The 14,658-nt window shown below is 39.9% G+C and overlaps 1 protein-coding gene across 3 annotated transcripts in view; it reads right to left on the minus strand.

Moving 5' to 3' along the window:
* Nucleotides 1–14,658, minus strand: part of Tnik (TRAF2 and NCK interacting kinase) — a 399,852-nt gene that overhangs the window by 45,882 nt on the left and 339,312 nt on the right. For all 3 annotated transcript variants that reach the window (XM_035451031.1, XM_035451029.1, XM_027392076.2), the window contains exons 18-20: nt 12,403–12,566; nt 10,449–10,546; nt 2,517–2,701 (exon numbers count right to left, since the gene is read on the minus strand). In XM_035451031.1, the coding sequence (XP_035306922.1) occupies nt 2,517–2,701; nt 10,449–10,546; nt 12,403–12,566 (447 nt within the window). The remainder of the gene's footprint in view (nt 1–2,516; nt 2,702–10,448; nt 10,547–12,402; nt 12,567–14,658) is intronic.

Consider the following 14,658-nt stretch of genomic DNA (forward strand, 5'->3'; position numbering starts at 1 on the left):
CTCATGCAAACACATCTGTAGTTCAGACCAAACTGGAACACACACCACACACACACACACACACACACACACACACACACACACACACACACCTATTTTGTGTTCTTATCTGTCTTTCTGACTATTATTCATGTTACTGTCATGCATGTCTTTCCTTTGGATCAGGCCCTAGGCTTGTTTCCTGTTTGCACTCTGGTCCTGCCATTTAGACCCAGTGTGATTAAGTCATGGTTACTTTCATGGTTAATTTGGAAATTTACTGGACAGTCACTCAATTCCAGACACAACAAAGTCTTTGGAGTAGAGAGATGGACAAGTCACTGTCCCATCTTCAGGGACCTCCACAGTTCAAAGAGATACTATAGTCAAACAGGGCTACTGGGGAAATAATAGTGACAATGGAGAGGGGGAGGAGGTGACAGGAATGGATGGTTCTTCACAGCAGGCTGGGCTATGGATAAGTGATTTCCAAAGGGATAGATGAGCAAATGCAGAGAGAAGCACAGTGTGGTTTATTTGGGGGACATTAGAAGATTGTCCTTTAGAGGGTGGAGGGGAGACATCATTCATAGAGCTACAAAGTATGATAGGGGCTTAGAATGTTCTTTTACACTACACTTTCCCACAAATTATCTTCTGTTGTCCCAAATGATTATATTATCTTGCATTCTTCCATGTATAATTTATATTTCTAAAGAAGAGTATAAACTTTGAAGGCAGAACATATTCTCCAAATGCCTCAACTCCCTCAGCACAGTATTTAACATGTAGTGGGAATTGTAGGAATCTTTTAATTTCATCATCAGCTATTATTCCATCAGTTCTATGCCCAGTGTTTATAGAGAACTTTAAGCATCTGTTAGAAGAATTGAACAATGCTGAGTCAAGACAAAATGGAAAAGATCAGCATGTTTTGTAGAGATGTTCTGCCTTGGTAGTCTTGGCTCTAGAACAATTTTATTTGCTATTAAAAGACAATTTAGCATAATTTGTTTCAAAGTGTCATATCTTAGCATATTTATAGTTGTCAACAAGCTATGGATTTATAATGATGGTTATTGGATTTGCCCCTCAGAACTGCTTTGGGTGGCATCCTCTGCAGACTGGCCACCCCTGTCTTCCTGTAGTCTATTGAGCAGGATAATAATTATGATCTTAAGACATCTTCTTTCAGCAGAGTCGGTATGTTCTGGTGATCAACACTGATAGATAACCCAGAGAAATGGAGGGGAATGAGAGTGAAGATGGGGAAGTTAGCATTACATTTCACCAAAGTTATAGCAACCCAGGGTAAGGATACCTCATGTTTATTTTGGAAGGAGTTAAAAAAGCAAAAAAGAAGGGATGTGAACAACCAACCCAAGAATCCACTCTAATCAACAAAACTCACTGAGCTCCCTATTCATGCTGAGGGAAGAAAGAAAAGTAAAAAACAGTATGATTTGGGGAAATCTAGGCAGACATACATAGAGACCAAAAATATACAAAGATAAGACTGTGAAGAATTTGACAAGAGCACATGAAGATGCTGGTGATAGAAAAAAGATCAAGGTCTAGGGAGATGGCTCAGTCAGTGAAATGCCCGCCATGTAAGCATGAAGGCCAGTATAGTGGTGCATGCTTGAAATCCTGACACTGAGGAGGTGGAGACTGGAGAGCCACTGAGAACAAGGCCAGTGAGGGAACCTGTCTCAAAAAAGATGGACAGTATCGGAAGAATAACATCCAGTGTTGACTCTGGTCTCCCTATGGACATGCACATATGTATAGCATACAGACTGCATACATGTCAACATCAATGCACTTGTACATACATACAATACAAAAAAAGAAAGAAAAGTAATCAAATAAAAAAGACACTAAAGAGAATGGAATGAAAAAAAAAACACTTATAATGTCCTTGAATGGTTATTTGCCTCCTGATTATTTCATTGGGGTGCTAACACCTGTTGCCATGTACAATTAGTTTTGCTTATTGGTGGCCATGGTGGTAGGTGAAGTATGTCTACTGTTCATAATATCACTGTCCATGATCTTATTCTCTTATTTATAGGTAGAGAGACACATGTCAGTGGTCTTGCTGTCGATATTGGTTGTCTTGGAGATGAAAAGGAAAAAGAAAGAGTCATTTAAAGGACAGCAAGTCCAATAGTAACAGGCAGGCAGGGCATACACAGGCATAGAAATGCCACTTGCTCTAGGTGACTGAGTCTATGCAGAGAGAGATTTATAGAACTATGTTCTCATAAGAACTCCATTCACCAATGCCAATTCACTTTTTCAGTGACTTATGTGTGATTTGTATTTAGCTAATATTTCTCATGCTTTGGTTTGGAGACCCAGTCCCTTCCTGGTCTTCATTTGAGAAACAGTCTAGATCCAGGCATGGTGCTATGTATCTGGAGTCCCAACTACTCCTGAGGCAGGAGGACAGCTCAAGCACAGACATTCAGGAAGCACAGACAAGCTCAGAAACAACCTACAGACTCTATATAAATACAACAACAATCTCTTACATCAGTCTGGGGATGTCACTGACAGCCACTGTCCCATCGTGTGTCTCACTCTCCCCATCTTCTTCTTCTTCCTCACTACTCTCTGATTCCTCGCTGGAGGAGGAGTAATCAGTCACTTTCTTCAGTGGGCGATTTGTTTCTTCAATCCGGAGTTCTCTTAATTCTTTGGCTAATGCCGTCAAATCCTACAAAAGAAAAGTTTGTAAGCATATGAAGTATAGTTACAACCAAAGCTGTATCTCCCAGCCAGTCACTGCTCCAGCTTAAGCAACAAGAAAGAAAGAAAGAAGCTCTATAGAGAACTGTGACAAACACAGTTACTGTATGGAACTAAGAAAATGATATTTGTGGTGTGGAGAAGCTAAGAGACAGGAGATGAAATAGATTCAAACTTAGTTCAAAACCAATAGCTAGACCAGGACTGACTGTGCATGTGCATGTGTGTGTGTTAGACTGGGACTGACTATGCATGTGCGTGCCGTGCTGTGTGCATGCGCAAACGTAACAAACATTGTGTTTTCTTTTTATTTTGAGAGGGTGAGGTTGGTCACCCTCAGAGTTGAATGAGAAAATAAATGGGATTAAAATTTGTTCCCCAAGTATTGTGAAATTCCTGGCCAAAGCCCTGATGATGGCCCTTCTTCTCTTCTGAGGGCTACTGGACCAAAAATCTAGCATCAATCATAGAACAGAGCAGTTGCCAAAGTTCATCTGGCGTGAAGTCATTCCCCAAATAACAAAGGTACCACATCCAATGACAGCCCATCCAAAATCCTAGTGCTACTGAAATTTCGAGCCACAGGAATAAGTTAATCAAGAGGAAGGACAGACAGACAGACAGACAAACAAACAAACAAACGGTTCTCTTCCAGAACAACGGGTGTTTCATTTTTAATTTTTAAATTCCAGTCACCTGGCAGAAACCCTTACAATAGATGCTGAAATGATTGTGTAAACACCCAAAGGAAGAGATAATTTTCCAGTTTTCCATGAGTGTGATGAAACCTTTAGCCTTATGGATGTGATGAGGCAGAACTTAGTCACCAGGCATAGTGCAAGACAGTGTGCTGAACGTCTGACTACCTTTAATGGACATGCTTTCAGAGCAAGGCGGAGGGAGGCAGTTCTGCAGAAGCATGGCCGCTCTACTTTGCATGGGTTAAACTGCCCATGGCACGAAGCATGCAAATGAGGAAAAAGCAATTTGACATTGGTCTTACCATTTCTCCCTATTTAGGAACCCATGTGGGAATCAGAGCATTCAGCGAGAGACAGGGAGTTAGGGAGAAAGAAACTCATTGAAAAATACTAAAGCCCACATTTTTCTTTTTCCAAAAAATATTTGGCCATATTCTCTCTTTATTTCAGTCCAGAAATGTATTTGTCCAATTCACCTGATGTATGATTAATCTCGGTGACATAAATGATGTTAAGTAATTGATCTAAATTAGAAGAAAAACTATGATAAGCATGCAGAGTCGATGGTAATTATAATTTTGAGGCACCCATATGCCATGGAATTGCTGTACTGTGGCCGCATGGCAAGCACCATTGTTTTGGTTAACACTCACATTGCTTCACTGAAATTTAGGACATTCAAACTGTTAAGTGAACAAGTCAGAGTCATTTCCTTTTAATTCCATGTCTCAGATGGGATGCAATAATGTCCTGAAGCCATTGCATTAAGGCCCCATGAAGTGGGAGGCTTCTGGAAATCCCAACTGCACGTTCTACTCATGAACACACTTGCTGGGGCTTTTCTATACATGTACACTCCCTCAAACACACACAGCCCCAGTCTCCGCCATCTGTGAAAGTGAATATAGAGTTGGATCCAAAAGGCTTAACAATGTTCAAAGAAAACATATTATGAAAAGGGAAAGCCTCCACATGCACATAGAACTTTATGCCAATTTACTTCTAATTTCTTAGGCAATGCACCCGAACCAGGAAAGGCTAATATCTAGCTTTCAACCTTCTGCATATTTCCTCTTGATTGCTGCCGATACATTTATCTTTATCAAACAAAAAAAGAGTATGAAGAACATGCTAGATGGGCACAATGGGGACAAACTGTTGACAGATTTGTCAAGACTCTGAAAGCAAGAGGACATGGTGAGCTTCCAAACTAGTAAAAATGACAAATTAGACACACTTACTGCATATTTAGATTTTATAAGGTAATACCATCAAAGAATATAACTAATATTTAAAATGTTACTTATTATTAAAAACTATACTTTATTATAATTTAAAGAGAGAATATGGTTTAAAGGAGCTTGTTTCTACTATCAAAAAATCTGAGTAAAATATAATACTACCACTATGACTTATTTAAATTAATGATACATTTTACCCCAGGCATGGCTTCCTTATCTCTGACAGTTCAGAACAAGAAAAAGAGAGAGATTTAAAAAATCCAATCTATTTAGAGTTATTAGTAAGTCCATAACCCAATAATAACTTTGAGAGAGTTCGATTTGTTAAAATGGTCTGCATTTCTCTAAATACTGTATTTATCAACACTTTAAAATTATGACCTGCTTTATAATTTTGGTTTTAATCAGAGTTTTTATTTCTGTGTTATTAAAAAGCTCTTTCCTAAAACATTAAAAAATAATTGCAATTCTATTTCAGTTTAATTGGTATCAGCTTGGAGAGTGCGACACAAATGAAAATTTCAAGGTAGCAATAATGAATAATCAAAAGTAATGCCCCCGAAGAGAACTAATCTCCCATTGCCAGCAGCCTTTGTGGCTAGCTGAACTTTTGTTCTTCATATGCTCATGATGAAGAAAATGGACGATATCAAAGTTGCAGGAAATAGACATGATGCAATATTGTCACTGCTGGGTTTGGATGCATTTCCATACACTTTATTCTCTGACAATTCCAATTTCCTCTATATAATGAGTCTTTTATGGTAATTTATTGCTTGGGTGTCTCAAGCCCGAAGCTAAAAAGTATTAAAGAGGGGAATAAAACTGCTATTTAGCATGAAAATATTTGAGAACATAGTAACTAAAAAAGAGATATGGCAAAAAATACTTCATTCTTTTTTCCTACAATCCAATGTGAAGACAGTAGGAGGCTCTGTCCAAAGGTGTGTTTGATGCAGCGTTTCTTAGCTTCTTCATGATGAAACTTTTCATTCTGGTGAGCTAGTTTCAACATCTTGCTTCAAAATATGCTCATTTAGGTTTCTTTTCTTGAAATAATATAGTTAATTCAAATTTTACTTCAACTGGTTGAGCCGTTTTATACTATTAGCAAATTTTAATCTGGTCTTTATTTTATGTGTTGCATTTCCTCCTTTTTAGGAAAACTAAAGGAGCAACACTGGGTGTATCACTTAATTCAGTGGACTCATCTGAAGGAAAAAGAGTCCAGCTTATGAATTATTACTACCTTTCAACCTATCTATGGGTGACTTTAGAATTTTCATTTTATCTCAATGAAAACCTAACCCAGACACACATAGACTTCATGCCACACATTCAGTTATGGGAAAGTAAAGGGTATCTGTTCTCAAAAGTTGTATTAAATAATATTGTTCTAGAATGTCATAGTGCATTAGAAAGTAATGCTAAATTAATAGCTATCATTTGGGATTTATTGCTATGAAAGATTAAACTCCTGAATTACCAATAATATGAAATATGCTTATTTGATATTTAAAGACTTATTTGAATTTCATTCTGGATTATCTAAGTAGGGAAATAGTTGCAGAAGGAAAGTCATACTAAAACGTAGGAACAGAGATGGGTCACAGAGCTGAGGTCAAGATTTCCCAACAGTGGCTCCTTTAACATTTGGGCCCAGGTGACCTCTTACTGTGAGGAACTGCCCTGTGTGTTGTAGGATGCTTAGCTCCACCCTTTTTATGAATCCACAAGCTGCCAGTAGCTCTGCCTCCTACTTTCAAGTATAAGAAACACAGTTGATTTCAGGTTTTGCTGAATAGCTCCTAAGTGAAAACAGGGGAGCTATCAGGGCTAAGATCTGCTGGGGTAGGCAGGACCCTAAGAGCTGCTGGGGTCGGCAGGTCCATCTTCCTGTATTTTGAGTGGTCCAGGCATAGATACTCAAGGGTCAGAGCTGTTAGTTCACTGGGGGCATTTGCTCTGATACACAGCCCCAGAGATTTTGGCATGAGGTTGTCTACCCCCTCATCTCTATGGTGTGGTAGAGCATAACAAAATAAATGCAGCAATTTTCAAAAAGCCTGGCACATCCAGGGTTAATCAGATGAGACCTAAAAGAGCCCCTTTCCTCATGACAGCCACCTCAATACCAATGTCTGGACCCTTAAGTTGTTCATATGAATACTACCTTATTGGCAGCTAAGGTACCCAGTACCAGAAAATAATTTTCTGTCTTTACCTGTTTTGGGTGACTAATAGAGTTGGGGTAGTCTCTCCACCCTTCTTACTGCTATGAAGGAAAAGCAAGGCCATAGTGCTGAGTGATTATAAACAGTCCCCTGAGTAGACATGTGGGGGGGGGCATTACTTTGTAAACAGCAAATCCTTCACCAGGAGAGTGACTTTCTCAATCACTATGAATAGCACAGTGGATGCAGCTATGGTGAAAAAAAGCTCCCCAGAATCAAATTTCCTACTAGCTCAAATCTGAACAGTTACTTTCCACTTTAAAATATACCTTTGTAGACTGGCCTTAACGACCCTAAACAATCTGTGGGTAAAGGCAGGTAGACATTTTTACTCGCTTTCTACAGACCAGAAAACTGACTGAGATTATGAGGCTTATTATCCTAGCCAGCATTCATTAAGGGGAGCCAAACTTCAAATGTAATTGTTGATCCTGGAAGCAGGTGTTTTTCCCGTATGATTCCACAAAAATGGACTCTGACGAGCTACAGCCACAAAGCCACAATGTGAGCCTCACATTTCATGCAAGGCCTGCCTGTTTGGGACCATTGCACTGTGCTGTGTTCATGCAGGCCTGACAACAGTCAGGCGGCCATCCTCAGCTATCTACAAGGGACAAAGCCATGTGCTTTTCTAGTAGAAAAATGTCTCCACAGATAAGTAACTAGATCACTCAACTTGTCATGGTCCAGTAGCTAAGGTTGATCTTGCTTGTGGTGTTGTGACTTGCCCCACAAAATTAAGCTAACAGTACCCAGTTGCTCCTTGTTCACAAATCCCACCACTATAAATTTAAGGTGTGCTAGAATTATGTCTCTTTGCTTTGTTAGTAAAACTGCTGAGAGCCATCTTCTAGTAAGGTTGCTGAATACAGGTTTGTTATTAGAAGGTACTGGAAGGAGAAACCATACCATTAACAAAACACTAGTACCTGTTGTTTGCCCACTTGGGACACTGGGAAAGCAATATTTTTGCTTAGTGAAGGACCTAAAGCTTTTTATGTGTACATCTGAGGGTCTTGGGCTGGCTTCTGTTGAAGGGAACTCTCCTCCCCAGACAAGGCTGAATGTATGTCAGAGGGCTTTTCCCACAATTCCACTGGCCTCCTTTCTCTATGTCAACATTAGGAAGAGTTTAATAGTCACATCTTGTGAAAGCATGACCAAGAAAAGGCGATACTGACCTCATCTATAGCTTTTTTATAGCTCTGTGACAAGAGGACCCAGTCCAGAAGAGTCCACAGGCAGGGAAAAGCCAGAAGAGAAGAAGCAGGTTAGACACAAAATCAGCATTTTTTAGTAGAAAACTAAGACAGACTAATAGGCAAAGAGAAATTCAGGCCATAGCAATGCAACTTCCCTTCATTATTGCTTAGCATAAGGAGTTACTTTAAGATGAAAAGAGCAGCAAAATAGAATAATTCATTTACAGGATAGCATCTGAGAACATCCACATTAACTTTCTACTTTCAGCCAACATCCTCTCCTCTCCTCTCCTCTCCTCTCCTCTCCTCTCCTCTCCTCTCCTCTCCTCTCCTCTCCTCTCCTCACCTCTCCTCTCCTCATTTATTTACTCATTGATTTGAGACAATATTTCATGTATCCTAGACTGGCCTTGAAGTCAATATTCAACTAAAGATGACTTTGAACTTTTGATTCTCTTACACACTGGCATTAAAGGTGTGTACCATCATGCCTGTTTTATGCAGTGCTGGGGATCGAATCCAGGGCTTCACAAGTGCAGAGGGAGCACTTAACTATATTCTTAGCCCATATCCTTCCTTCCTTCCTTCCTTCCTTCCTTCCTTCCTTCCTTCCTTCCTTCCTTTCCTTCTTTCTCTCTCTCTTTCTCTCTTTCTTTCTCTTTCTTTCTTTCTTTCTTTCTTTCTTTCTTTCTTTCTTTCTTTCTTTCTTTCTTTCTTTCTTTCTTTCTCTCTTGCCACTTGGTGTCAGGTACAAAGGGAAACTTCACAGTCCCAAACTCAGGCACCTTTACCAAAGCAGCCAGAAGGGACAAATGGCTATGTATGGTGTCTATTAGCATGATGGCCTCCAAGCTCCCTTAGTATCACAACTGCCTATGGCCCTTTTCACCCTGTCCCCTATCCCAAACTTCTCCAGCTCATGACCTTCCCTTCCTCCTGTTCCTATTCCTATACAGCTGACATTGCAGCTATGTGCTCTCCTTTGTCTTCCCCTCTTGGCCTCTCTCTCTAAGAATCCTCTGCCTGCTCTCCCTTTGTCCTCTCTTTCTCCCCTGCCCTACTCTCATGACACAGCCCAGTTGGCTGGCCATGTCCAGTGTACTGCTTTCTTTCCCTATTCTGGACTCTTACAGATGCCTCTGGCTGTACTCTTTCTCATATCTACAGTCGAAACCTTGTCCTCGACCATACCATGGAGTAGTCAGCCCTCAGGTTCTACCTCTGATGCTGAAACCCCCAGTTTATACACTGGGGTCCTTCATGTTCCAGCAATGAATCTGTATTTCAAGTCTCCAGATGTTGTGTCACACTTCACTTACTGAATTTTGGTGCAGAAAAGACTAGTCTGTAAGGCATGACAAGTAGTGAAAAACCAACCTGCCTCCATCTTAAGCTTAAAAGTCTTCCTATAGTAAAGATACACTAGGCTCATTCCTGTTTGTGATTAAATCTGTTTCTCAAGGACTGCGCTGTGCTCCACCTGTAACCTTAATTACAAATGGTCCTGTACTACATGTCCCAGGAATGGTAATCATGTCGGTGTTCCAAAAAGTTGTTTATAACCATCTTGTAACCATGACTTTACTTCAAAAGGGTTGTTATGACTATTTGCTATGACTCCTTGTTATTATGACCATCTTGTAACCTACCTTGTAACCATGTCTTTGTTTCAGGAGGTTGTTAGGATTAACTTGTTATGATGTTCTGCTCCTATAACCATATCTATTTTGCCCACCAGATCCCACATTTGAAACCCCCCTACCCCTGAGCTATAAAAGCCTCATCTTCCTCACATCCAATGCTGATAGATCTCTCAAACCCTGCCTGAGAAATTCCATGTACACAAATAAAAAAAGCTTGCTTTAATTAATTTGGCCATGATGATTTGAGTTGGTGGTCTTTCTCTTCCATTCTTTGGGATTAACAGTAGCACAAATTCTGTGATGATAGTTCTTGTGAAAACCAGTGTGGAGAGTGGATGACAGTAACTTACAGGAAGAGCATTACGTGTCCCTGACTGCTACTTTCAACATTTATGTCAAAGTGCTGAGCAAATATTGTGGGATGGTGTTTCTCCCACCATTTTTCTCTTTTTTATTTTTATTTTTTACAGGACTTCTGGTGAGCAAAAGGGCATTCAAAGGCAGTAGAAGCAGCCCAAGTTCCATTCAGTTCTCCCCATTCATGTACAACTTCCTTCTAGATGCTTGTAGCATACAGTGTTTTTATTGATCCATCAATTTTTTGCTTTGAGTCATGAATGTAACCCCAACTACCTTATTTTAGGATTCTCAGGTAAGTGAGGAGATAAAAATTCTTAAAAAGAAAAGCACTCACAGCTGGTCGACTAGGCCTGGTGATGTCTCTTGATTCTTCGGGTTTCACCTTGGAAGGCTCATGGGGGAGCACGGGTGATCCTTCGGACTTACTGTTGGCTAGAGAACAAAATGGGGACAAGAAAAATAGGACATGACCATTAGAAAAGGCTGCCTTACATTCTGAGTGAGTGCCTACTTATTAGGCAAATCCATGTATATCAATGCAAAAACAACTGCTCAAAAAACAAAGTCAGACAACAAAGGCCTGAAACCTAGAAGTCAGCAGTGAGTATGAAAATCTACAGGCACGACCAAGGACTTACTGTGTATTTGGCACAACACCAAATGCTTTCTCTGCCGATTATTAAAATTGATCCTTGTTCCAACCCAATGGTGCGACACTATTTTCTTATTCTCCAGATGAGTATAGACTCAAAGATGGCACATCTAGCTCAAGGTGACAATGAAGTTATGGATTTAGTTGGGATTCTTTCTGAATTTCCAAAGTCTTCTTAATCATTATTTCAAATTAGTTTATAAATTGAAATTTAGGCTTGTCTTCTCCTTTTACCATGTACTCATCAGAACAGGCTATTCTGATGGAAGGTTATGAATAATAAAAAGAGTTTTCTCCAATGGAATGATTTTTTAAAGGGGGCTGAGAAGTGATGTGAGACCTTAAGGAAGAAAGAATGATGCAGATCAGGGAGGCGTTGATAAAGGCAAAGGACCTGGAAACAGAGGTGTGGAGAAGGGATGGGGAGGCTCCCTGCAGCCACAGTGAGAGCTGCCATGCCATTTATGTCATAGGTAGAGAAGCAGGAAAGCCCAGAACTTCTTGTTTGGGTTGAAAGCAGTCTTTCTTAGTCTCTTGTAACCAGAAACGTAGGGAATGAAGAATAGAATTTGTAAGAATTAAGCCCAAACTATGTCCAAGAATTAAAATAGTATGTACAATTCTGACTTTATGATTTTCTCTAAAGATGCAAAGACTCCAATGAACAGGAAAAGAAAAGCTGATAGAAGGCAGCCCTTGGTCGTGCCTGTAGATTTTCATACTCACTGCTGACTTCTAGGTTTCAGGCCTTTGTTGTCTGACTAGGGTAAGAAAATTTATGTCTGGATCAGTGCTATAAAGACACATGGCACTCTGGTATAGGCCACCAGTGTCAGAGGGATACTGAGGCAGTGGTTGTGTCTACTAAGGAACTGGTGGTTTTCTTAAGTGAGAGTGACTTACCTGCATATTGCAAATTATCAAATTGTACTTCAGAAAGTCTGGTATTAATTATTGTGAGCAAATTTATCCTCTGAAGAAGGTGACTCAGAAAGAGCTAATTTTTACTAGTTAGAACAGAGTTTTGCTAGGTATTATTTAATTGTACTATAGTCTTTCTGTAGGTTTTTTCATTAGTGAAAACTAAGCAATGATAAATGTTTTGAACTAAATATTAGGCTATATTTTTTACTTATCTAATGGGAACAACCAGAAGAATCAACCATATGTCTTTAAGGCAAAGAGTTTGTCTTCTTTCTGGTGTATTTTATATTGACATTTAGGAAATTTCATTTGGAGAAATACCTAAGATTATGAAGCATTCTTGGGTCCCTGGAAGGGGTGTTTGGAACAAGACAGTGGGGTGCATAAAACTGAAAATGAGGAATCAAATAGAAATGGACCTTTGGGGAACTGGAGAGATACCATCTTTTGAAATAAGACTACTACTGGATATTTGCCTGGAAAACACTAGAAACTGAAATTAGGTAGGATTGTTGTTTACACTGATGTCATATGCACAATTAGGGGTGGCAGCCCAGTCCCTTCAGGAGATACAAACACGAGACACCAGATAATTTTCAGTCCCACATGACAGTGGCCACTTTGCTTCCAGAGTTAGGAAGTAACCACTCCTTTCTGTCTGTGGCTTTCCTTCTAGGCACAAGAGTACAGGGACAGTTAGGAGAACACTTACCCCGAACTCTGGTTCGTTCACTAGATCCTGCTTGTGACCCAGGCTGAGAGCCTCCTTGGGAGCTAGGCTGGGAGCTGGGAGTGCTGGAGCTGGAGGAACTGCCACTGCTGGTCCTCTGCAAGGGACTCTCCAGTACGGGCTCTGTTCTGCGGAGGTCAGGATTGCTGCATGGACAGAGGAACACGATGGCTATAGGTCAGCATGCAAAATATACAAGGCACTTGCTTAACAAGTTGGTAGCAATAAACAACCAGACTTTCAAAATGAGCTGAGGATCTGAAGAGACATTGCAATAAAGACACACAACAAGCCATATACAAAAATGCTCAGCATCACCTTACACTTGTTAAAATTGTTTTCTCAGAAAAAGGAATGGCAGCCATTGCTACTGAGGGTGTTGGGAAGGAAATCCTTGTCTTCTGTTGGTAGGATGCAAATTAGCATAGCCATTATGAAAAATATTATGGAGATTGCTCCAAAAATTATAAAGAGGGCTATAGCATGACCCAACAATTCTGTTTCTGGTTATGTATCTAGAGGAAATGAGGTCATTGTGTTGAAAAGATGGATACATTAATTGTTGCATTATTTATAGCAGCAAAAGATAGACTCAGCATATATCCACTGAAGCACAAATGGATAAAGAAAATGTAATGTATTTTATATATGTAGTGCATATATATTCTATACATATGTCAACCACACAAGAAGATACACTCTGCATGATCTCACTTATATGTGGACAGGCACAACTCAGAGTAGTAGAGAGTACAGTGTGGATTGTTAGCAGCTGTAAGGTTTGGTGTAGGGACAATAGTAAAGCCAACTGTAGAATGACTGTTGGTGAAGCTCACAAAAACAAAGAATTCTTGCTTAATAATGGCATTCTTTAATGAAGCATAACTATTTTGTGATAACTGTTTGTATCTAAGGGGTTGAACTAAATTTGGGTTCCATATGCAAATACCCCTAAATTAGAAAATACTCAAAATGATCAGTGCTTCTTTCCCAAGTGTCTTATGTGATAAACTTGTTATTTTTCATAGAAAACAATTGTCTCTTACCTTCAAATAATGACTTCTCCCCCACTGCTCTCTTTTATAAAACACTGGTGGTCAGGGAATTACTAATAAATTACTAAATTATTTGTTGTAAAATGTATTACTAACCAAGTACATTATAGACCAAGAGTGGTGGATGGCATCAAAGTTTCTTATACTGCTCAATTATGTGGAAAGATGATGTCATCTTCTTTGTACTAAAAAACATATTGACAGAATGGTGGTGGTACATGCTCTGAAATGTTCCCTAAGGTGGCTGTGGTGTCGTGACAGTATTCAGTGACTTGTTCTATTTAGCTTTCCTTGGATGCTTCAGTCAAAATCTTGTTGAATCACATCTAAATTGAGTCTTATTGGATCCAGATGAGATAAGGGCTGGAGTAGGTCAGGCCAAGAGGTGTCCAGTCAAGTGACAACATCGCCATGGCAACGAGATAAGTGTGGTAGACACAAGAATTAACAGTTAATAGCAACTCTGAAAGCAATGTGAAAAGAGACTATAAATGCCATTGGTGTTTGGGGAAATTTGTGCACATTAAGGAGTCTTGGTTGGTGCTGCAAAGGAGTGAGGCATAGTGGGACTTGGTATAGTATCAGAAAGTCTGGACATAGACCGAGTAGTGATAAAAGCTGGTGTCTTCCTTGTATACATGGAGGATGTTAAGCAGAGGCCAGCAGGGCAGTTAGCCAAGTCTGTGATAGGAATCAAAATGAGCCGATTGGAAGAGAAGCGTGGTTGGATAGCACTGGCTCTTAAAGCCTGCTTGCTACCTGCTTCCATGGTGGGCCTAGTTGTGGGTGCTTGGCTAGGAGAAAATCATGGAAAGACAGGGCTGTGATCATGTTAGGTGCCCTGGCTATTGGCAGAACTATCTGGGATGCGCATGTGTCTTTGATGAAGCTCAGAGCTTCTTCCTGTGTGAAGGTAATTAGATCCCATGAGCATTGAATATCTGACTTAGGCCTCATTAGCTCAAGCCCTTTCTACTGCAGCTCACTGTCACAGGTTCTGATTGCCATTCTTGCTGCTGAACACCAAAAGAAATATTCAGTGTCTCTATAACCACACAGAGAAATAAGGAAACTTAATGTCTTTTCTATCTCACTTCCTTTCTCTTAAAAATATGAGTAATGTGAAAAATGCCATATGATATTTTTCTCCTCCTTATTATCTATGTATTATCTGCCTTATGGG

The sequence above is a fragment of the Cricetulus griseus genome (genome assembly GCF_003668045.3).
Source record: "Cricetulus griseus strain 17A/GY chromosome 1 unlocalized genomic scaffold, alternate assembly CriGri-PICRH-1.0 chr1_0, whole genome shotgun sequence".
In the NCBI taxonomy this organism is placed as follows: domain Eukaryota; kingdom Metazoa; phylum Chordata; class Mammalia; order Rodentia; family Cricetidae; genus Cricetulus; species Cricetulus griseus.